The following is a 24414-nucleotide window of genomic DNA, read 5'->3' as shown; positions in this document are numbered from 1 at the left end:
TACAAAATGTACAGCAGGTACTCGCAAACGGTCGATATGAAATATCCTCACCACTGCGTTACCAAAAGAAGTTGAGTATAAAACAACCAGAACAACAAACGCAAGAAAGAGGAAAGGGGTTAACTGACCAGAACTCATCATGGAAAATGGCAGTAACAAGGTTCAATCTTTCCCCCCTTTTTTTTTTACAAGCGACTTTTGGCTTGGAAATGCGTTTTACGCTGTCGACTCAGACTGCAGTTATTTCAAAGAAGTAATGTCACGGGATAAAAGTCCATTCCTGTTTGGAAGTGGTCGTGGTGTCAAGTCGGGACACCGGTGTGGAAAACTCCAGGCTTGTTCTGCAGTAACTTTGACAGTGCTTGGCTGTCCGGGTGATTTGGTGAGAAACTCTGGAGTGGCTGAAGAAGAGTCCTCTGAGGCGGTTTGGGCATCTTTTCAGGATGTAAGCATGCCTTTGGAAGTTGTTCAGGCGTATCGCAGTGGGAACAGAAGTCAGCGTTGACCCAAAACTGACCAGAGCGGCTATAAATTTGTTCGTTGTTTCTTGAAGCCGTCTCGAAATGCCTTTCACCGTTTGTCCCATCTGGACGAACGGATGGATGATGAATGGGCAGCTGGGTTTGAAGATGGACGGATGAGCCGATAAACATCTGAATGGGATGAATTTATGAACTGACATGTTGGCTGATTTACTAATTGATTCCTTAGTCAATGAATTGATTGATGCAAACTTACATTTATTCTCTACTCTATAAAATGAAATTTTCTGTCTTTATCTTTGTATTTGTTTGGCAAAAATTCCAACTTGCCCAATACTTTGGTTTATAATCTGTAAAACTAGCTTCTTTCCTCAGAGGTGTGCTTAGTGTTGGGAATCTGCCTATATCTGTTTTAGGATTAATTTACCTTTCAGCAAACTACTCCATGTTGCATATTCGTTGGCCGCAGTTTATTTATCGGTTGATGTTTAAGCCAATGTCAGCCATCCAGCATAAGCTAATGAGTTGTTCCAGAGCAGTGCCTTATGCACTCGAGAAGTGAATCATTTCATCTTCGTCTGCACTTTAAATGTTCAGGGACCAAAGTCCAGGTAGGATAAATGTCTCCTCTGCAACACCGACAAAGTTAAATAAGATCTTGACTTTGTCCGTAACGGCCACGCTGGGATATCGGTCTTTCCCCTGAGCAGATCGTTTTCCTCGTACGTGTAGCGCTATTCGTCCTCCTGCCCACAAATTAGTAAAGGAAATGTTCCCATCACTTGCGAGACACAGCGATCCAACAGAGCACCCCTCATAAACAATGAGGATGAAGAATAATAAAAGGAAACATCTGCTTTATAGGGGTGCGGAGGAGGTGAAGGCTAAAAGTTAGATCCTAGAAACAGTGATGAATACAGGAAATGTTTTCACGTTTTTCTTTTCTAAATCTAACTTTTTGCCTCTTCCATCAGTGCTGGAATTGTTTCTAGCTGACTGTCACAGAAGTACATCTAGCTTTTAATCCCTTTTTTTTTTTTGGTCAAGGAGAGGAAATGTGGTTGGTTTTCAGCTGCAACTCGTAAAATCCTTGCCCTGGTAAAACATTTTATACTGCGACCCGGCGAGTTTTTTTTTTAAACGGCGACTTTGGCGTAAATCAAGACGAGAACACATGTAGGTCTCGTATAGTATGCGCGGGTGGTGAGAGGCTAACGTTTATCCCGCTTGACTCATTTAAATCTCTCCGTGGGAGCCAATGTTTCGGGCTCTTGAGTGCACCTCAACGCCGGTCGTCAGTAACTTTAGCTTCATTTGTCTCTCTTTCTGAGAACTCTGAGACTGTTAACTTGGGTCGTGACCTCATAATGTGGAGACCTTTTAATTTGACCCTTCTTTAACGTACAGAGAAGACAAAAGAGTCGGCCAAACCTCTGCTGCCTGGAAAGCAAACCTGGGAGAACTAAGAAACATTAAGCCAGAGAGAGTTTCTCTGCCATGATGAGTGATGTTTGACGTTGCCATGTTTTCCAAGCTTTTATGACGGATTGGGTTCCTTCCTTTGTGCAAAAAGTTGAATGTTTAGTGTATGGATTTCTATCCTGTTCTCTAAATAAAAGTCAAAAACAAAGTTTTGTGTAGCTACTTGAATTTTGTTGTACTTCTTCTTGCCTCCATTTAATCGCTTTTAAAAATCTTTATCACTCTCCAGACTCTCATAACACAATTATCAAAATCACAATGTCATCTGCAAACAGCGTAGCCTCATCTGTTAACCTGTCCATCACAACTGCAAACAAGAAGGGACTCGGAGCTGAGTCAGTATTTTATAAGTTGAAATTTAATTTAATCTAACCTTATATGTCAATCATATCCCACGCCTCACCACTATATGCTCGTATATGTCCTGCTACGCCACCCTACGCTTTATTTCCTAACCCGGTATCAGTGTTTGTTTCTTGGTACTATACGAAATGCTTTTTCAAGACCCACACAGATGCATAGAAACATTCACATCCACACTGGAAGTCCATTGACCTCGTTAAGCAGGTTTTGCTTCCATCTGCTCTCCTTTCGCTCAAATTGGATTTATTTGTACGTGTCCTTTTTGTGTTAGGGGATGTTTTAAGTTGCTTTTTTTACTTCCTGTGAATTTGATATTATTTGCAGTACTGCATATTTTACAGAAATGGACAGATTTGAATTAAAAGCACCTTAGATGTGCTGCTAAATGGATTGTTTGGATCAAAATAACGAAAAACCGACAAAGCTTCCCAGTTATAGCATTACAAGGTCAGTCAAGTTTTTTTTAAAGCTTAATTAAAGCCTACATTTGCATTTTATTTGTTCTACATCTTGGCATACCACTTTATTTTCAGCTTCAAGATTCTGAAATGCATAATGCATATGACTGACTTCTGCCCACACTTTTCCAGCCATCTTCAAAGATCTTGCATGAAATAATCTAGCAGTAAAGATTTTATCATCTTCATAATATTCTTAGCTTTTCCTAATTTAATAAAACTTTAGTAAAAACGTCATCATGAAAGTGCCCTTAAGCTTCCTTTGGAAATCAGTTTGCAATTTCTTACATTCACAAACTTCAAAAACAAAACTGCTGCTGTTTATGGAAGATTGATTTCTCCTAAAATTACTGAAAATTTCTTTATGTCTTAGTATTCCTGCTGACATAAAGGCAGTCTACAAAAAGAGCTTGTGCTGGCTTTGCCTCCTAGAAATGCTCAGGTCATTCATCACATGGAACAAGATGTTCCAGATGTTCTATACTGTAGTAAGCACCATTTTTGGGTGGTCAAGGGTAGGACGACTGTAAAGCTGCTGTCCATCTTAAAGAGTTACTCACAAATCGTTCAGCAAATAAAGAATCATCACGAGAAGGTTCGATATCAGATTAATTAATCCCAAATGCTTTAAAAAAGAAGAATACATGCAATCATTACTGCACCTATGCTTCATATTGATGCTGTCAGGATACAATATATATATATATATTTTTTTTACATAAATATGTAAAACTTATGCTTTAGATTTTTGAGTTTCTGACCAGTCTCACCATTTAGCAGGAAAACTTTAAATTTCTTCCACCAGGAAATTGTGCATCTCACATAACGAGCAAGAAACAAAGACATGCTAAAGGTCAGTTAACATCCAGAAAATGGGATGTCTATTAAAAAGCATTTTATTGTTCAATTGGAGATGTTGTTTACCATTACTTTGTCAATTAATAACAAAGGCACAAGATTAACAATGGCCACAAATTACAAGTGTAGCCACACTTACTTTTTAGGGTAAATTTAAGCCACTGTAAATTTGGGTAAACATATTGTTAGTTGATGTCAAATTAAAGAGAGACTCTGGCTAAAATTTATTTTTATTTGTTGTCCATCTACCTACTTTCTGGTATCTCCTGGTTTCTCAGTTTCTGTTCTTTTTCTTTACGATTGATAAGAGAAAGACCCAAACTAAAACAATCGCAAAGCAAAGTTATCTGCTTAAACACTGGAGCGTTTGTCTTTGAATGATTATTTCCACAGTCATCCCACACCTCCTGCATGCTTCCTTACGCAATATCTTTAACTTCCTGGAGCAAAATAACTCCAGATTATATTGTGTATTTTGTTTTCTCACCTCATCTTCTTCACAGATTATTGTTTGAACCGACTAAAGTCGCTGCCAGAAGCGCTGCGGCGGAGAAGCGGTGTCAGTCAAACACATTAATTTCCTCCCCGTGTGTTTGGTTTTTGGGATCGGGGGCCACACATCACCTATCCCTCGGTTTATTTTCAGTAGTCGCACGTATGCAGATAGGAGAAGGATTTCCTGCTAAAGTAAACATCAGAAGTTTATGGTTTAAGTCAGTGGGAGAGGGTGTGACCTCGGTGTTGACCTGAGAAAATGGGCTTAACACCAACGTTAAGTGGCGAGTAAAGTGTGTGTTTTAGATACCTCTCCTACTGGCACAATTTGCATGCGATCCCTCCGTTTTATCAATCTAACAGAGTAAGCCTTGTACCTGCTGTGTGTAAGGCTGGATTAAAAAAAAAAAGTGTGTGTGCGCGCATTGGTTAAGCTGTTCGCCCCAACGTAGTGATTACGGTCTCCCACTGTTTGCTTTGCAGTGCCACACATTCCACACAGCCTTAATTGATTAAAACGTTGCGGTGCTTTATTTGGGATTCCTGATTTGGAACGTTTTTATTGTGTTTGGACCGTTGCGGGCAGAAGGCCCCCCGCCGTTAAATCTCGCTACCTTGTAAGGAGCACCAGTGGGCTGGCACTAAATTTAACTGCTCTATTTTGAATGTTCTGTTTCATATTTGAGTTCTTGTGTCCGGCAATTGCCTAAGAAAATGAAAGCCACTCACTGTATGCTATATCCCCTCTGAGCCAAAAGCTGTCCATCTGAACGTGTGCTTTCCAGCCCCCCTCTCTCCCGCTCCCCTGTAACCAGAGGGTTTGTCCCCCAAGGGTACACCTGGCACGTTCCCCACTTTCACAGCATACATGTTCGCTCTGGCTGAAATGGCCAGATGTTATGAAAGGCTCTATTGAAGCAGACGTTCAGCTCATAAAAAAAAATAAAAAAAAGTCTATCTTGATAGCTTCAGCGACCAGACCATGTCATCTGATTTACATGGGACTCTCACACATAGTCCGGTGGGAAAGACTAAAGCACAGTCTGGATTTGTACATGCGATGCCAAATGTATGTCTCCGTCTCTTTTCCTGCTTGGAAATATAAACCAATTTGTAAGGAGAGTACACGACAGCTCTTTTTTTTTTTTTTTTTTTTTTTGAGTGTGTGAAATAGTTGAAATATGTAAGAAGGCTGGAAAAAGACAGAGCAAAAACCATTCAAGCCAGAAAGGCAAACCCCAACGCGACGGGATTGGCGGAGGAACTGAATCGGCGTAAAGTGAGCTAAAAGATCAAAAACTGTGAGACAGAAATCTGAAATCTCATGAACAAAAATAAGATTTAAAAAATGGCTTATATAGTTCTGCTGAAGACTATTGTCTCCACAGCGCTGCTGTTGCTATGTTTTACAGTAGCATGGTGTAGTCAGGGTGATTTTCTTTGCAGACACAGACATTCACATATAGGCCAAAATGTTTCCTGTCAGTATTTACCAAAACTGGGGTCAGGATCCCAATTGGCATCACAAATATGGAAGTCTGAGGTCCTGAGATCCTGAGAAATAAACCTAAATACCAAAAATGATGATGAGACAGCATATGCATTTTAGAAATGTCAACCCCCCCATCTCCCATAAAAACAGGATTCACGAATAAATAAAATCAAAATGTTGGCCAATAAAATTATCGTTAATGCTGATTTAATTGCCATTGAACAATGTTTTTACTTAATCTAAAAATACTCGTGTGCTTAAGAGTCGGGGTCATGACCCCCTTAAATTTATCATTTGTGGGTCGGAAGCTGGAAAGTTTACGATCTTCTGCTCTACGACTTGTATCGAACTCCTTCAGTAATGTCTTTTTCTTTTGCCAAATTTGAGAAGTGCTGGACTCATTTCTGTCCTCCAGACGTACCGTGAACCTCTGTTGCTTCTGATGTTATTGTTCTTCTTGTCCAGCCTGTAAGTTTAGGAAACCTGGCAGATTTGGTTTGGTTGGATATTCCCAAGCTTTCAAGCTTTTCCAAGTTGAAAGCTTGGGAATATTTTCAAACCCAAGCTTTAAACGTCTTGAAAATGTGGTATCTACGTTGTGATGCGGCCATTGGCATGTTTCACAAAGAGGGACGGTATTTTTCAGTGTATTATTCTACTCCACCTACAATACACACGCTTGCTTGTGCTAAATTCAAAGGTATCAAAAAAAAGGTGGCTGAAACCAAATGCATACCACGTGTCTTTCAATTACTATTTACAGCTTCCAAAACAAAATCCTGTGATGTAGATTTTTTTTTACGTGACAAAGTATGAAGAAGTTCATGGAGAATTAACCCTTTCATGCATAGTGGTCTCTACAGTGGAGATCTGTCTAAAAGCCATTTTCTTCTGCTTCTTGTGGATTTTTATGTTATAAATGCTCACAGACCACTGAAGTGGACACTAATGCATCATAAAATTGTTGTGATCTGTGTTTTCTGTGTATTTATTTTGAGGTTTTTCTGTGTTTATTAGTCTCTGTCTTCCCTGTTGATTGATCCCAGCTGTGTCTCGTTTCTTTGATTATCCTCCCAGTGTATTTAGTCCCACCTGTTGTCTTTGTCTCTTGTCGGATCCTCGTCGTGCGTCCTGTGTTCGTTGTGCTCCCCGTTGTTCTGTCCCGTTGACATTTAACATTAAAATCATCATCATTTTCATCACAACCTGGGTCTCTGCGTCTCTCCTCACCACCTTATCCATACATCATGACAAAAATACATTATCAACTACCGGCCATCAGCTGCAAATTATTTTTGTTAAATCCAATATGGCCGACAGACAAAAACGCATGCCGACCGACCCGGTCCCTCCTTAGACGAATCTTGCAGGTAAAAAAACAAATATTGTGACATCAGATAACCACTAAATACCAATACTACTGATGTATTTTTCAAATAACTTTGTATTTGGAGAAAATTACAATTGATCACCTATAAAAAAATATATATATACATATATATTTTTTTTACAAATTTTTTTCCTGCCTTTTTTATCCCTTAATAAAATAAAAAAAATAATTTGAAAAAAAAAAAATCCTGATACAAATTCATGCATGAAAGGGTTAATATTTCCAGCTGTACTTTTCCTCCAGTGTCATCAAATGAAAGTGTGACGGAGTGAATCTGCCTCGTTTCCACCGACTGACTCCGAGTGTCAGAATCGTGAAGCTCAAATTCACTTCCTCACCGGCTACTTCACCCCCCTCCCCCCCACCTCAAACGTCCACGCGCAGTGCGCGCAAAAAAAACAACCCCCCCCCCCCCAAAAAAAAAAAAAAAAAAAACTACAGCCTCCCAGTCCCCTCCCTCCACCTCCACATGTTGCTCCTGAGGAAAAGCAGCTGAGAGCCAGAGCGGACACAGCAGGCAGGCGGGCGGCGAGGACACGGGCAGTGAGTCAGAGAGGAGAGCGCAGCAAGCATCCGACTCACACGGGCAGAGCCGAGACAACATGGAGATGGGGGCTTGCAAGCTGCTGGTGACGGCTCTCCTTGTTCTGGTACTGGACTTATTTGTTGTATTTTTCTTCAGAACATTTCCTTTGCTGTTGCTATAAGATAGCCCGCGAAGCCTGTTTATATCCGAATCGCATGAGGGTTTTTTGTTTTTTTGGTGATTTTAGGGCTCTCTGTTACTTTACTCTGAGTCGTGCATGACAAAGGTTTCAGCAGATGTGTGCATATCGTATGTCTTTGAGACTAAAAAAAGGGAATAATTTGTATATTTACACAGTCTGCTGAAGAAGGCTCCAGAGTCGGGTTTCCTTTTCCTTGTTGCAGGAGTTTTCCATCTTCAAGGGAAAATGTACTTAGCCTCAGCTGTTGACAGGTGTCTTAAACAGAGTCCGCCTGTCACAGCTTAACACATAGCTTGGATATACAGTTCTGAACAAAAGCCTTCACTTACTTTGTATTTCCTTATATTTTGCCTCCAATGAGCCAGACTTTTCTTAAATACAGTGTTTAGAAGTGGTTGCAGTGGATAGTCCTTCAGTTTTTCTTTAGGTTTTTCTTTGGATTTTGGATTTAGGGTTAGGCCAAGAAAAAACAGTCTTCAAAGGAATCATTGTATGGTAAGTTTGTTAAGCCACATAATATTTTTTTTTTTTTTTGCTGAATGGGGTGTTAATTTGGGCTCTTGTGGAACTGTTCAGAAATCCTCAGTCGCCCTTAAATCACTACTTGAATTTTCTTTCTCTTTCTTACCAAACAAGACGGTTAAATCAAGGATATGTTGTGGATTATTTTTGTTCCTCGTTTGCGTCCCACTTTTCAACATTCTACATGTTCTATGTTTAAAAAAAAATAGCCAAAATCTGATGAAAATCTTTTGCGAGACTTTTAGGAAGCCTAGAAAATGAAAAAGGTAATAAAGTAGCTAATAAGTCCAGTTTCTTGGATGGAAGATATTGATGTAAAATTTCTTAACACAGATGTGTCCCTCTTTGATTGTTGACACGTCATTTTAGAATAAAGCATGATGATGTAAAATCTTCTGTGCGTTAACGTGTTTGCTAAATTAGTCTTGTACGTCTCGTGCATAAAAGCAAGTGACTTGAGGTCTGTCCTGGTTGTAAAGGTTCACCTGGAGGTTTGTCGGAGCAACATGGCTGGTAAAAGTGACAGTGAAAAGTTTAGGCAGGCTCTAGGAGTGATTAGCAACCCCGAGGACCAAAGGGACTGCTCTCCAAAAAGTGAAGTCTTGTCCTCCTTTGTATCCATCAAGAACAATAGAAGCACAGTGAGCCAACCGACTCTTCATCTATTCCCTCCATCCTTCATCTGCTTCCCCTTCTCTCGCCTCACCGGCCTCGTCACGCCCCCGGACGAAGCTCTTCGTTTGTAATTGAGTGAAAAATTCCCTGATTGCTTTTCAAAGGAGACTTAAGGTGGCGAGGAAACGGGCTGGCCAGTGCACAGCCTGTGTTTATTTACCAAGATCCAAACATTAAAATAGTTGGCTCCCGGAGAAAGGGCCGCCGTTGCCTACATGTTTGCCTAAATGCTCTGCTGACTTTGTTTAGGTCTCGCCATCCGCCTCTGCTGTTCCTCAGGCGTCATCAGCGCTGACAAGCATTTATATCAGTCCCCATGCACTTTTTAATAATGTGAACCCCGCCACCTCGCTCTGTTTCTGGAGTGCAGGGTTGTTGTTGCTACCAGGACCCAAAGAAAATAACCAGCAGACTATTATTGCGTTGTATCTGCTTTCCTCTGCGAGATCCATTTATCCTCGTAGACGAAACACAGTGGCATTCTGTTGGAAAAGGGGCTCAAAGAGGTCGAAATGACTTCAACGTAAGAAATGTGCGTGAGAGCTGAAATACAGGTTCCACTTTCAGGTCAGTCAGTATAAATCATCTTAAGACCAAAGGGTGAACTCTTTTCCTTACAGATCAAGATGTGTGGCTTTATAGTTATTGTAACCTTTGCTCAGTTTAGTTATAATTCAGATGACCCTCTTTATATGCAGAAATATTTTTGTAATATTGACAGATTCCATGTCCATCCGTCCGTTGTCTATACCTGCTTATTCTTGATGCCTGTTTCCAGCAGCCATTGGGCGAGAGGCGGGGTACCAACCCATCACAAGGCAGCATGGAGACGCACAGGACAAACAACTATTCACATTCATACCCCAAATAGAGCAGTTGAGCGCTAATCTAACCCTCATGGGTTTTGGGACTGTGGGAGGAACCCAGAGAACCTGGGAGAACCCAAGCATGCACAGGGAGAACATGCAAACGCCACGTAGCAAATCCAGGACCTCCTCGCTCGGCTCAAAAGCATCAACAACTATTAAAGACCCAGCTGATTGCACTTATTCACCGACTTTCTAACAGTCCTTCCGCCTAAACGAGAACCGTGGACGATTTGATTGTGTCATTAATTTTGCAGCATTCCCTGATACCGACCTGGTCCAGGAGTAAATGCATGAAATTTAATGAAAACATAGAGTTAATGATCCTTTAGTAGCTTCATCTAGAAGAGAAACGTAGCTAAAGACATAAACTCTGAGCCAATCCTAAAACCCATTCCATTAAACCAGTACACTCCAGGAAAGTGTCACAGCTAAAGAGCAACGCCAGGCTAGATGCAACTTCTATGAAGAGGAAAAAAACATTGAGAGACTGAAACTGCAGACAATGCATAATTTGAGAGTGGTTAGAGGAAACTTTATTAGTATGTTCTGGAGTCTAAAGCTGCATAAACAGCATTTACCTCAAGGGAGCTGGTTCCACAGGAGATGCGACTGAAGCCTAAAGGATCTGACTCCCCATAATATAGATATCGATTGTCATCAGAACTGCAAATTGGTGTTGGCATCAATGAATCTCTCCAGGAAACAGACACTGAACACAGAAGAATAAAGTCAGGGGTCATTTCTATGGGAGAGAAAAACAAACAGTTTATAAAATGTCTGTCCTTTTTAGGACAGAGACGGAGGCACAGACCCAGGAGTATTTTAATGGGAAAAAATAAAAGCAAAAGCACTTTAATTTAAGAGTACTTTTCTATATATATAAAAAAAAAGATTACAAAAAGGTTCTGCTAATGCCTCTGTCCCGGAAAGTGACTCTCCCAAACTCAGAAATACTGGACAAGGATTACTTTCTGCTGAAAAAAATAAAGCCGATGCAGAAAGGTGTTAGCATTAGCATTAGCACTGACATCACAGTCAACGAGTCAGTCTAGGAAAGACACTCATTTAATCCTAGGTTCACTGAGCCAGGAATACTTTCTGTGGGAAACAAATGGCAGCAATCTCTCCATCAGTGACTTCATCCTTCAAGCGACGCAAATTGACAGCAAAAATTAGTAAATATAGCACAAAAAACTGAAAATGGCTGTGAGATATAGCAGCATAAACACAGCACAGAGAATGGTTTACCTCAACTACTATAACCTTTATCCAAAGGAAAGTTTTCGGCCTGTTAAAAGTAGACTGCGTGTGTGTGTGTCTCACACACACTAGCTGGGAGCTAGTGATAATTAAAAGCTCTGCCTCCAATTCTTCTTGTTGGAAATCTAGGAACCACGTGTTTCTAGAATCGGAGGCACCTACCACCTCATGCTAGATTTGTGCCCTGTTCAACTGCTTTTTACGGGATTAATACCACTGGAAAATCCCCTCAGCATTTTACCATGTGGAAACATTTTAATGTGTTCCCGTGCTCCTTTTGACAGGCCGAAAACCACGACTCAGTGGCACTCTGTTTTATTCAGCGTGTTCTCACCTCCTGCCTACTGAGCCGTGTTCCTGTTGGCCTAGACTTGCTCACGCCGAGTCTTTTTTCATAAATTCTTTCCAAGTGTTTCATCTGTCCACCTTGTGCACAGGCGGCCATATTCTCACGAAGCGAAAACACTCCTTGTCCTCGATAATGAAAGCAAACTACATACCCATTCGTCCAAAGCTTCACAGTTCGGCTTTCGAATAATGTAGCGCCGGAGTTTCCTTCCGTAATCTTGTAAAAGAACGCCAAGAAAGTAAACGATGGTGTTATTTATATCCAACCGTAGATAATCCAGATTATTTCACAAATTCCCCGTTTTTTTTTTAAAAGCACAAATGGTTAGTCCAGTTAAGGGCTGTGAGCGGAAAGTTGGAATGGAAAAAAATGGATAATACAGACGTGATCTGCTGTTTTTTGGCTGTCATTTCACATCCGAGACGTGCGCTTGTCCTCATAATATTGGTCTTGGGTGATGCTGCGGTATTCCTTACCCCACTGCCAAATACAACGCAGTGCAATTAGCAGAGAGACACAAAAGTGTGGCCTGAACTTTATAAAAAATGACTATTTTGTCATCTAAAGACTGACTTTGACTTTTTAAGTTTTTCCTTTCAGCAGCTAACGCGATTTAACTGAATCCTTTCTTTGTGAATTATTGTGACTCCACAGATTAAATGTTAATTTAAAAAAAGAAAAAAAAAATCTACGAGAACCTTTCTGTTTTGCATCCTTTTATGAGACCGAGTCTTGGATCGACATCCATAAATCCAGAGGAGTGATGAGGGCTTCGTTAAGGACTTCTCTCACCAGGTCCTAAGCAGCTCAACAGTTTTAATTCTCGAAAAAAAAAACGACTCTCCTCTTTATTTTCAGTGACGTTTCTGATGATTTGCTCATGCACAAACTCTTCTCTGGTGTGCAGAGCTCACGGACGGCGCGATCGGAGGAAGATCGGGACACGCTGTGGGACGCCTGGGGCTCATGGAGCGAGTGCTCCCGTACGTGTGGCGGAGGAGCCTCATACTCATTAAGACGATGCCTGAGCTCCAGGTAGGGGTGCTTCTCTTGGTTTATGCTTTCCTAATCCAAATCTCTCATCCAGGGGAAAACATACCCCTAATCTAGGTACTTGATTCAAGTGGAAGTTAAATTATTCCTCAGAGAAATGGGTAAATCAACAAGGTAACCCTATTGTGATCTTAATCTTTGTGTTTTTAATATGTTTGTGTGTGTGCATTTTTTTTTGGCAACTTCACGCGACAGAGAATGGTTGAAAAATAGGTAGTTACGGGGCAACGTGAGATTATCCACTTTTGTTTTGAAATTTTAAACAAAATGCACAATGCAGCTGCTTTCATTCAAAACTGACAAGCCATTACGATTCACTGATCATGCTAATATATTGATTATTATGTATAACAGCTTTCACTAGTGTTTCAGTCCAGACACATGCATAAAATCGGAGCGTAAGAAACCAATTTGTATTGACGATCATTTGGTGTCACTCCCAATCAGCTCCCCTACATCAAGTATTCACGACAATGGTTTACCCATCAGTTTCTTTTAACAAAATTTATTAAGTAAATTTAACTTCATTCACAGGAAGTGACTCAAATTTGTTGATTTTAATAGTTTCTTTTTCTTCACATGAATTATATCATAATTTGAAGATTACATATTGTAGTTACTCTGGGTTGGGTTGTCCGGGTTAAAATTTGATTCTTGATCCGACATGTTAAATTGTGACAAAACATCAGAAACAGAAGTGATCGTTGGGGGGCACAAACTTTTTCACACCACTGTAAAAGCCTCAGGGTCCTTTAATCCTCTAGCCAAAGTCACCTGCTTGCTTTGACTCCAGACTAAGCTGCTGACTTTGATTAGAGTTTAACTCTGCTTGGCAATAGGGGCAACTATACTGGCTTTGGTGGACGAAAGGGAAAAAGGGACATAAGGACAGACCGGGTATGTTTTCCATAGAAATGTTGTCACATTTATAGGCTTGGAAATAGCAGCGGAGTGACTTCACCGCATTCCTCCGTTTTTACAGTTCCCAGAATCTATTGCTCACTTACTAAAGGTAGCCAGTGAGCTTTGCTGCTAAAATTCACCACTCGGGGTGTTCAGGAGGGAGCCGCCAAATGACAGGAGCAGCCAGTGAGATCATAAAACATCTCAACTGTGTAAAAGACAAATTGACAAACCAGCACAGATCGTATTTAAGGTCGCAGCGGAGTTACCATATGGCCCCTAGCGCGCTCCGCACATGAGAACGGGGCCCTGAGAAACACAAGACTGTCAAAAGCTCATGCTCAAGGTGCCAGACCCCCTCTGTAGATCACGGTAAACACTGAGGTCAGGAGGTTTTTTAGGGCTGCAGCTCACGATGTCTGTGACCGGCCAGCATTTTTTTCTTTTTTCGGTCAAGCAAACCTCCGAGCGCTACTGGCTGTAAAAGCAGTTGATGTGTTAAGAGGTGCTTGGGGTTTCGGCTCCTTCTGTGATTGCGTACGAGGAGCTCGACATGCTCGCCGGGGTCCAGGTGGATCTGTTTACGCACCTATGTGTCCTTTGGCAGTTGCTAGCGCTAATGGGCCTTGGATCCACCCCGCTGCTGTGTGGGAATGAGGGAGCAGTAGCCTGGCCAGGGGTGGCAGATATAACAGTGTCATTAAAAAAACAGCACAAGGCCCCTTATGTGTGTCTCCGTGTGAGAGTGAGCGATTTTTGTTGGCAGCAGAGGCTGGAAATGGGCCTGTAACACCCTCCGACCAATTCCAGCTTCTTTACACACACTCTCACACATGCACACGCATGCACGCACGCAAGTGGCCATGCAGGCAACTCACTGCCACTGCAAAAATACCCCTGGAGGTGATTAGGACACTAATCATCTGGCCTTCATTAGGCCATTCCATGCAGCGCTCTTCGTCACAGAACACCAAAGCATTTATGGGTTACAAGAAATAAATGCGGCGTGTATTTGTCATGAGGTTCAAGTAGGTTATTGTTTTTTTGTTGTTGTTGTTGTTTTTCCATTTTACGTTTATTCGGCCAGAAAAAGCTTTATGAGATTAAAAATGGATGGTTCATATCCATCTTGCAGCTTGAGTGGACAAAGTTCCCGATCTCCTCATCTACATGGGAAATGTCTGGACACTTTTCTGCTCGAAAAGCCTACGCTTTGTTGTCAACAGGTCCCTTTGTTTACAGGAAATACTCTGTAATTTAAAAAAAAAAATTTTATGGGGTTAATAATTTTGGAAGGATTGCAGAGAAAACACATCCCTACTAACGCAAGGGAACTGCGCAGCGTTTTATCTGAAGTGTTGTCGATTCTGAGCAGAAACCGATTGTTTGGAGCATCAGCAGCCGCCAACGAGACTTCACCTGCTGAGTTGTTTAATAAAATTTAAAAGGGGCAAGCCTTTGACATTTTCATCGACCTCTCATATGTGCTTCTCTTCACTTCAGAAAAACAACAGGGATGCCTTTACTACGATGACAGGAACTAGCAAAACGGACAAGTTGGAGCAACATCAAGCCTGGGAAAAACGGTCCAATTCTTCATCTTGGTTTTCTCGCTAACTGGCTCTCCAGTTGTGTGCATTTATTTATAAAATACCAGACTCATATTCTGTAAATGACCTGCTATGTAGCCCAGATATTCTGACATCAAAACCAGTGATGACACCATGATGAACCCTGGATTCTGGCTCTGCCTACTTCTGTTTAATCTCCACTTTGGAGATTCCAGTGTGAGAAGGAAATGAAAAGGGAAATTCATTTTATTGCCTTTACCGTTTTTTATGTTTGGTTTATATATTCCTGGTCCCTGAGTGAGTTTCCACACTGATCTTTGCTACCTGTCTCTCATCTCTTGGTCTTTGGAAGTCTCTTGTTTGGGTTCAGGCCCTGTTTGGCTTGGCAGAGGGGACTGTCTGGATTCGTCACAGGCTCTAATGTTCTTGCCATGCCACACGCTCCACATCCACTCCCTGCAATAACATTGCAAAAAAAAAAAAAATCCCAAGCCCTTCACTCATGTGCGAGTCTCAACTCCGAGACGTTGCCTCCAATCATGATTTCTGATTAGTTAAGGAACAAAGACAGTGAAATTCCTCTCAAGTTTCCGAACTCAAAAGGAATATCGTCTAATCAGTTTCCACTGCGGCCTCGGGTGATTGGCCTATCATTGTTACCATCAGCGGTTTATCATCCCTTGACGAGAAAGGAATCCTACGTTTCAGTAAGTGGTGAGCTCAATAGTTTGGGCAGAACCACCACAGACTGGAGGGAGTCATGATCCAAAGTGCTTTAATCTGTTCAGCAGACACAGACTGCAGGACTCCACTATCCCCGCTCTCCTAATCTATGTATATTACTGTTAATTTATGGAGCTGCGATTTGTTTATGGACTGGTACGGCAAGACCGATGGCAGCTTATTCAGAATCTTCAAAGCCGAGGTTCACTCAATTCTCTGTATTTTCATTTGGATAAGATTATCCAAAGAATAACACTCTTGTGTTTAACCCACATTTCTCTCACTGCCCACTTATTGTTTCATCATCTCCGTGTCCACACCACTTTTAGGTCACTGAGCTCTAAATCAGGTGCAGACAGTGAAAGTCTGGCCACCTGACCAAATATAAATCTGGAAAGCACAAATTGATTGCATGATAGATAAAATACAATAATAGATTTCCAAGCATTGCGGATTTCTCTCTGAGTTAGTTTAAAGTTTGTTTCATAACTTTGCTTTTTTGCAGAACCTGCGAAGGGCAGAATATCAAGTACCGCACATGCAGTAACGTGGTAAGTTCCCTTCATTGTATGTAGCTGCTTTTACTTTGGAAAAGAAAAAACTGAAGATTGGGAAATTGAAAATGTAAAATTACATACACAAGTGGAGTTTGTCATCTGCGATCTTGTTGCAAAACAGACCAAGCTCACCTCATCCCATTGCTTGAAAACATTGCTACACAGATATTGACCTCGTTATATTTTTCACATTGTTTATGACCATGGTAAGCAGCTTGAAACCTTCTTCGGTGTCTCCGTTAGGACTGTCCGCCAGACGTCGGGGACTTTCGTGCTCAGCAGTGTTCAGCTCATGCAGACGTGCGACACCAGGGTCAGTTCCATGACTGGCTGCCTGTTTACAATGACCCAGAAAATCCTTGTTCGCTCAAGTGCAAAGCCAAAGGCTCGGGCTTTATGGTGGAGCTGGCACCCAAAGTGCTGGACGGAACGCGCTGTTACACCGAGTCCTTGGACATGTGCATCAACGGAGTCTGCCAGGTGAGAGGAAGCATCAGAGAGCTGAACTGACTTTTTGTCCTGAAATGCTCTGGCTTACTTGTTTTTATTTAGCTAAAATCCAAATTGTGGACCTGGGACTGTTGATCATGTAAAAAAGTTCAAAAGAAAGTAAAATCTGACATTGGAAAATCAAGACTTTTGTTCAATTTGAGTTTAATTATTCACAAACATATATCATGTGAAGAAAAAGTTACAAATGTTTTCATGTCGGACCCAACAGGGTGTATTTATTTACTGTTACGTTTTGTACATTATGGACATAATAGCCAGTGCATTCAGTTGCTTCCACTGATTTTCTTTTCCTTTATTATACACAAATCTCTAGTGGGTGGGTCTATTACGGTGTAGGTATTCTGCAGTGTTTTGCTCTCAAAAACATGTTTACTTTTCATTACTGGTCTATTGAAAAGCTTTATCAAAGCTACAGTCGCAAGATTTACTGGTTTAGTTTCATTATTTCTTTTAACAAGCCTTTTACTACATACTGTGGTTCAATAATAAATATTTTCAGAGCTTCAAACGTTTAGATTGCATTTACCATTTTCTTCCACAGTCCTGATTATGGTCGTCCCAAACAATCTTTGTAGATTTATTGGAGAAATTAGCTAATTTTTGACACTAGACTAGCATCCAAAAGTCTTTGCACGACAGTCCGTGCAGACATGCCTGCTGCCATTCCCAAGCAACTGGTAATAACACAACACCTTTGTTAAATCACCTTCAGGAGGCGGTCCTTCCACTTCCTGAACTTTCTTGGCTACGCAGAAACTTTCTATTCAGCAACTGAACTCTTTGTACTCTTCAACTCCTTGGAGTTCTTGCTGGCTTGATAAATGGTTGGCTGGGGCATAACGTCACAAACAGCTATATCCTTGTTTCTGAAGCGACAATGGGAGGGTGTGTTTCTTCTGAGGTGACTATGGTTCATTTCAATCATCGCTTCCATTCGAAGCATATTTCTTCCTCCAAAATGTCAAACTGAACCCCAAAAAAACATGCGATCACGTGAGGGGACAAAAGAAAACAAAAAAGAGCTAAGTCAGGTGAAGTCATCATTCGAGCTTATAGTAGGCTACTGCTTTCTTAAACAACCAGTCGATTTTTCATGCACGGATTTTCGCTGCGGTTCAAAAGGCATCGGATTACACTGGATTCAAGTACATGATCTTAAAAAGGAAGAAATCCAAGAAGACCAATGCACAGAAGGCTGAATTACATCATATGCCATCTGTTTTAAACATGAATACCCAATGAGGACAATTTGAAAGATGTGGCTTTTGACCGACCATCCAGGAAATAGTTTACAATACTTTTTTTTTTTCTTTTCTCGGTCGAATGAATGAAGTAACATCTTGCGGTGCTGCTCGTGTGCATGGGCGCACAGTTTGGTGGTGCGCTATTTTACAATGCTTAGAAACACAGAGTGGTTTTGGTTTTGTGTTACTGACAGAAATAGTGAAAAACTCCATCAATCAACAACGCGTGCTTGTGGATGTTGAGAAATAAAATTATTAAAAAAAAAAAAAAAAAAAAAGCAGAGAACATGATGAAATTTAATGAGATGCAAATTACTTTTGATGGTATCGCAGCGAAGCAAAGATTAGATATAAATATTCATCACACCGAGGGGTTTGTTTGGATTGTTTCACGAGACTTGCAAAGTTAAAAATAAAAATAAAGAACACTTTCCTTGGGAGTTTCTGCAAAGGGTTTTGGGTTTTGTTCTGAATTCATTACATTGTTTCTGGAGAAAGTTGCGACACAACGGCTCACTGAGTGATATACTGGACACTTTATTGTCCTCCTGAGACGTTTTCGGCTGAACTTGATGCTGTCGCAGCTGCTGCCTCAAAGAAACATCCACAAAAGTAGTGATGAGATGAAGAAGCTCCTTCAGCAGCAATAAGCTGAAGAAGTCGTTTCCTGTGTAACTTCCCTTCCCTCTTGTGATTATAAGGAAATTTCGCCCCTCTCTTCTTTACAAAGCCACTTCAGTTTATTGAGGTTTCCAGACACTCTTGAATATCTTAAAATCCCACAAAGGCGTTGCAGTCTAACATCTTACTTATTGCCTTTTTCAGTTACGTTTGCAAATCAGATTATTTCGCCTTACCTAACACAACACAACCAAATCACCACTTCCGTTACCCAGTCAGTCCTTCAGGACATCAAGATGTTTCCGTCTGTTTCCGTGCTGCAGATCGTTGGCTGCGATCATGAACTGGGCAGCACGGCGAAGGAAGACAACTGCGGCATCTGCAACGGAGACGGCTCGTCCTGCAGGCTGGTGCGAGGGCATTACAAGTCCCAGCATACTTCAGGGAACAGTAAATATGCTTGATTCTTGCTTTTTCTCTAATTAGCAAGTAACTTTTTTTTTTCCTATAAAAAAATAAAACTTAGGCGTAGTTCAAACTTAAACATTGTTAAAAACGTCCGCAGGGGAGTTTTTCACGAACAGAACTGCTCTCAGAAAAGCAGACGTCTCTTCTTGGTTTGGGAGGTTTTTCAGTGCTACTTCTTTTTTTTTAACCCGAAATGAGTTAGAAAAATCTGACAGCAGCTTTCCCTTAAAACGGATTAGTTCAAGGAACTCTTAAAAACTGTTAAATTCAATGTGACTGCTACATAATTCTCTGCTTTTCCACTCATAAATGAATTATATTTCCTTCAAATTCAACAATATATCATCTTTGCATCAACTGATGTTTTTTCTGAATTAGCTCTACTTGTCTTTGGTATAAAATCTGTATTTATTTTACGCTTTGTTTAAAAGGAATTCAACATATTGTTTTTTACATTTATACGTGTGTTTGTTCATATTTCTTAAACCTTTTTTTTTTTTTTTATCTGTCCCACTCAAGCTGAGGACACTGTGGTCGTCGTTCCCTATCAGAGCCGTCATGTCCGTCTGGTCCTGAAAGGCCCGGATCACTTGTGTAAGTCCTGGTAGGTCTGGGGTCCCCTTCCATCCAAACTACCCAAAAGTTTTTAGATTTATGTTTTTCATTCTTTGGTTGCACACTGATCCAAAGTGCACTATGTTTGAATCTTCACTACTTAATCTTATTTATTTGTTAGAATTTAAATGTTCCTTAATCTTTTTATATTGGTACAGATGGTTTTGTTATTAATTTCTAAACAGATTTTGTATCGGCTCTCAGCGCTTCAGAGACAGAATATTCTCTCATCCAATTTCAGAGCTCAGCTGAAAATGTATAGAAACGTACAAACAGGGTTTTTACTGTTTTTCAGGTTTTGGTAGGCATGAAAAAAGGAGATATATTTTGGAAAATCTTTACTAGAAAGTGTTAGTGTAACACTAATTTGATGTAAAATGAACACGGTAATCATAGTTTCACTTTTTGGTGAAGTTAAATTAAACCTGACATCAGTATCTTGATTTTTTTATTTTATTTTTATTTTTTCAGTTTGACAAAATGCAAATTATTTAACTTTTTATGGATCTTTTAGCATTTTAACAGAAAATTTAAATAAAGAGTATAAGTTCCAGGTTAAAATAGCAGTAAATGAGTCATTATAGGTTTATTTCTGCAGGTGTTGAGTTGGTGCGGCATAGTTTTTGGAAACCATTTAAAGTTGTAGCTGCGACGACAACTTTAAATATTTTTGACGGATTAAAAACGGTACACCATACAGCATTGCAGTGAATTCCAATAAATTAGAAGATCAACCAAGAGTGGATTTATTCGAGAAGTTTAATCCAAATCGAAAGCAGTATTTTGAGTAGACCAAATTGTATTTCAAGTATTTGTCTTGAAACGCATGATTTCAAGACATAAATGTTTTAATTATGAAGGATGACAGCTAAAGAAAACCCAAAGTTACGTTTCTCACAAAGTGTTTTGTTAATTTATTACAAAATACAAATTAAATAATATTTTTATGACAATATGTTTATAGCGTTGGCTGTACAGACACAGAGAAGACCGATGATGTGACCCCGTCCTCAAGGTGGGGAGGCAACTACAGGTCATCGCTAAAGAAGAAGCATTTCAGTCAGACTTCAATGGTCTTAATTGAGCAGTAAAGTCTAAGATACTAAGTTTATAGTTTTCATCAGATGTACTCGTCTAAATTAGCAGGAATAATTACTTGAGTGGCTTTATCTCTATATTACGAGTTCCACTTTTTGAACTGAAATACGTCTCCTGTTTGTTTGCAGCCGTTCTTTAAACGTTCACGCGGGACTTAGAGGCTTGGTGTCATAGCTGAGGTCGGGTCGAACGGGGCAGAAGCTCACAGCAGCGCCGGCCTCCTTGCGGATCTTGCTCGTGATCCTGCTGGCAGTGCTGCGCCGCTGCTCTTGGCTTTCAAACAGCGAAACCAGACTGCGCTCATTGTGTGCAACTGGCTCCGGCTAAACCTCTGTGTGTGGTCCGTCCTAAATCAAAGCGGTCCGTTAAGACCTCTGGACGTTTTAATCACATTTTTTATTTCCTTCTTCGTTTTGTTTGAAGAACGGTGACACGGTAATAATGAAACCCCACTGAGAAATTACTGGGTTTGATGATGATGAAGTTCTGATATTTTGGCGAAAAAAACAAACGAAAGTATTTGAGCAGAATAACGGCTCACCTGAACTCGGACGTCTGCGGTTTTGTTTTAGTTGTCTGATTTGTTTTATCTTCAGATGTGGAGGGTAAGACTCTGCTGGGGGAAAAAACTGAACTGATGTTGGACCAATCGGGGCAATACTACTTGGAGAACACCACCCTGGATTTTCAGAAGCTTTCAGACAAAGAAATCCTCCGGATGACTGGTCCTCTCGGAGCGGACTTCACCGTCAAGGCAAGAACGTGGAAGATGCTCATAAAATACAAATATGATGAATTATCACAAGCAGTTGACCGAGTTGCCTCATGAAGCTCAATTCTTATAACTTAACATCCCCTTAAACTTCTTCTGATCTTTTAAAGAATATTAACACAGATCAAAATGTAAAAAAATTAAGAATATTTTTGCAATGTTCTCACAAGTCTATAAAATAATGTTGTTTTTCCATCACACATCTCAAAAAATCTACAGGGCATTAACAAAGTTAGTTTTTGACATAGTGTCACCTCCTGTTTTTTTTACTTTCTTTCTCCGTAGTTAATAAAACCCGCTAACGGATTTTATGCAACAGATTTGAACAAGATGATAACAGATGGTTGCACGTGTCGCATATTTTATTTTCAAAGTGCCGTTTTCTTTATTTTGAACCATTTATTCTTGCATACCAGTCAAACTTGCAATCTTCTTCTTCATGACACATTTTGGTGACATTTATGTGTAGGAACTATAACAGTAGCATTGAAAAATCCAACGTGAGGGGAACTGGACACATGTCTGACTGAAAATGAAACACTGGGTGTGTAAATAAGCGTTTATTTACTAAAAATATTGTTCCGTCAGCTCCCAAGCTTGTGCTTAAAACTAAGGAAAATAAGTGCTACACCCGTCAACAGGATTTGAAATGCTTTTCTTAGCTAATAATCTCTGACAGCTTCACACTGTTAAAAACCAACCAACACTCAGTCCTTATGCAGCTTTACTCCAACTCCTTTTTTTATGAAAACCTCCACAGTAGGTCCAGATAAGGCTTTCATTTACAAACTCCGGCTGAACCTCCCTGCGTTTAGCAGGGTGCAAAGCAGCTCTGGTTTCATGTGTTTAGATTGAAAGATATTGGAGTAGTGTGAACCACGTCGACATGAAATGCAAATGAATCTCCTGACTACTTCCCCCTGCTGTAAAACAGACAGCCAGCATGTGTTGAAGCATTCACTGTGTTGTGCGTTATTAGTATGCCAGGTGCAGATCCGTGCATGTCGGTGCTCTGTAACCATGTTTTTAAGTGATATTTAATTTTTTTTTTTTTTTAAATACTGAACAGCAGCTTTTTAAATTAAACCCCGATCTCCTCAGAATGCAATCATTGACTGCTGAAACTTGAATGTAAATAGAACGAAGCTGTTTTATTTTGTCTGGTTTTTATTCGAAGGGACAGTGAGAAGAAATAGAGAGTGTGATGTATTTCATTGATTCCTTATTTTCTTCTGTAGATCCAGCTTACCGGTGTTGCAGACAGTGGAATCCAGTACATCTACTATCAGCCCATCATTCACCGCTGGAGGGAAACTGACTTCTTCCCTTGCTCCGTCACGTGTGGTGGAGGCAAGCCTGGCTGATTTCTGATCAATTACGTTGCAGCACACAGAAAAACAAATATTCATGTATATTCATTCTTTTGATATAATGTACTTTTATTTTTTTTTATTAGTTTACTTAATTTAATGACAACTATTTATTAGAGTTTTTATAATGTATGTCTTTAGATATTGAAAAGTTTCATGTTTACACTTGATAAAGTCAATATTTTAATAATTCTGTTTATTATAAGTTCCTTTGATTTAGTTTTAATTCTGAAAATAATGCAAACATTAACATGGATTATTATTTCTTTTATTTTTTGATGACATTTCTTCACATTTATTTGTTTTATTTGAAATCCCTGTAGTTTAACTTTTCTTTTTATATTAACTTGCAGAGTAATAGAGATGTTTTTAATGTTTAATAATTGTCTCACTAAATTCACTTGGTCTTTATTCACAACTTTACCCACAGGTTACCAGCTGACATCTGCAGAGTGCTATGACCTACGAGCTGGTCGGGTGGTTGTGGACCAGTATTGCCATTATTACCCTGAAAATGTTAAACCCAAACCCAAACTGCAGGAGTGCAACATGGAGCCTTGTTTGGACAGGTAGGGCTCTGGATCTTTGGTTAGCAATGATATTAATTGGTTAATATTAACAGCATAATTTAGTTTATTTCATCGTCTCTTTTTCTCAGTGATGGGTACAAAGAAATTATGCCGTATGATCTCTACCACCCCCTGCCTCGGTATGTTTACAGTTCAGAAAGACAAAATGAACACATCGACATGAAGCGCGTTATTCCGTTGTATCAGATCTGACGTTTTCTTCCTCCAGCTGGGAGAGCAGCCCCTGGACGGCCTGCTCCACCTCCTGCGGCGGCGGCATCCAGAGTCGCTCTGTGACGTGTGTGGAGGAAGACATGCAGGGTAACATCACCCCCACCGAAGAGTGGAAGTGTCTCTATTCGCCAAAGACGGCAATCCTGCAGCCCTGCAACTCTTTCAGCTGTCCAACCTGGGTGGCTCAGGAATGGTCACCTGTAGGTATCTCCTTTACATTTTTTTGCTATGATGCTGAAATCCTTCTCATTTCTCGGTCTGTAATCAGGATCTTCACAAAAACATTTGAGTTTTTCTGTGAATGTTTAGGAAAATTCCTCTTGGGATGATTTACCTTTGTTATTATAAGTTCTTTTTAGTTCTTTTTTTTTTATGAAAACAAAAACACCCTTGTAGTATGCTTTAACAAAAAAAGGGGAGAAAACTCAACAAAATATCCTATCTTGATTTTTTATTTTAGTTTTCATAAACATTTCTGGTAACACTTTATTTGATGGGGAGTAAAAATGTCATAACAGTCATGAACATGAAGAAGTCTTTATAAATGTTTACGACTGTTGTAATGAAGTGTCATTCTGTAAACAATGACACTTTTAATGCAGAGTTGCTCTAAAAGTTGTATTAAAAGTGTCAACTTTGCATTAAAAATGTAATTATTTACCAAATGACACTTTATGACA

The 24414-nt window shown here is 40.1% G+C and overlaps 1 protein-coding gene across 2 annotated transcripts in view; it reads left to right on the top strand.

Moving 5' to 3' along the window:
- Positions 1-7429: 7429 nt before the first annotated feature.
- Positions 7430-24414, top strand: part of adamtsl3 (ADAMTS like 3) — a 38089-nt gene continuing 21104 nt past the window's right edge. The window contains exons 1-11 of one of the 2 annotated variants that reach the window (XM_088016243.1): positions 7430-7670; positions 12331-12458; positions 16179-16224; positions 16474-16710; positions 18932-19058; positions 19596-19670; positions 21386-21543; positions 22800-22911; positions 23362-23500; positions 23590-23640; positions 23730-23934. In XM_088016243.1, coding sequence (XP_087872369.1) covers positions 7623-7670; positions 12331-12458; positions 16179-16224; positions 16474-16710; positions 18932-19058; positions 19596-19670; positions 21386-21543; positions 22800-22911; positions 23362-23500; positions 23590-23640; positions 23730-23934 — 1326 coding nt within the window. In that variant the 5' untranslated portion in view covers positions 7430-7622. Of the gene's footprint in view, positions 7671-12330; positions 12459-16178; positions 16225-16473; positions 16711-18931; positions 19059-19595; positions 19671-21385; positions 21544-21621; positions 23501-23589; positions 23641-23729; positions 23935-24414 lie in introns of those variants that run through there. The other variant, XM_088016242.1, reaches the window with a different exon arrangement.

This window comes from Poecilia mexicana, unplaced genomic scaffold, assembly GCF_051168715.1.
Source record: "Poecilia mexicana isolate PSO_F unplaced genomic scaffold, ASM5116871v1 scaffold_18, whole genome shotgun sequence".
Taxonomy (NCBI): domain Eukaryota; kingdom Metazoa; phylum Chordata; class Actinopteri; order Cyprinodontiformes; family Poeciliidae; genus Poecilia; species Poecilia mexicana.
This window is presented reverse-complemented; position numbering and strand designations above follow the sequence as displayed.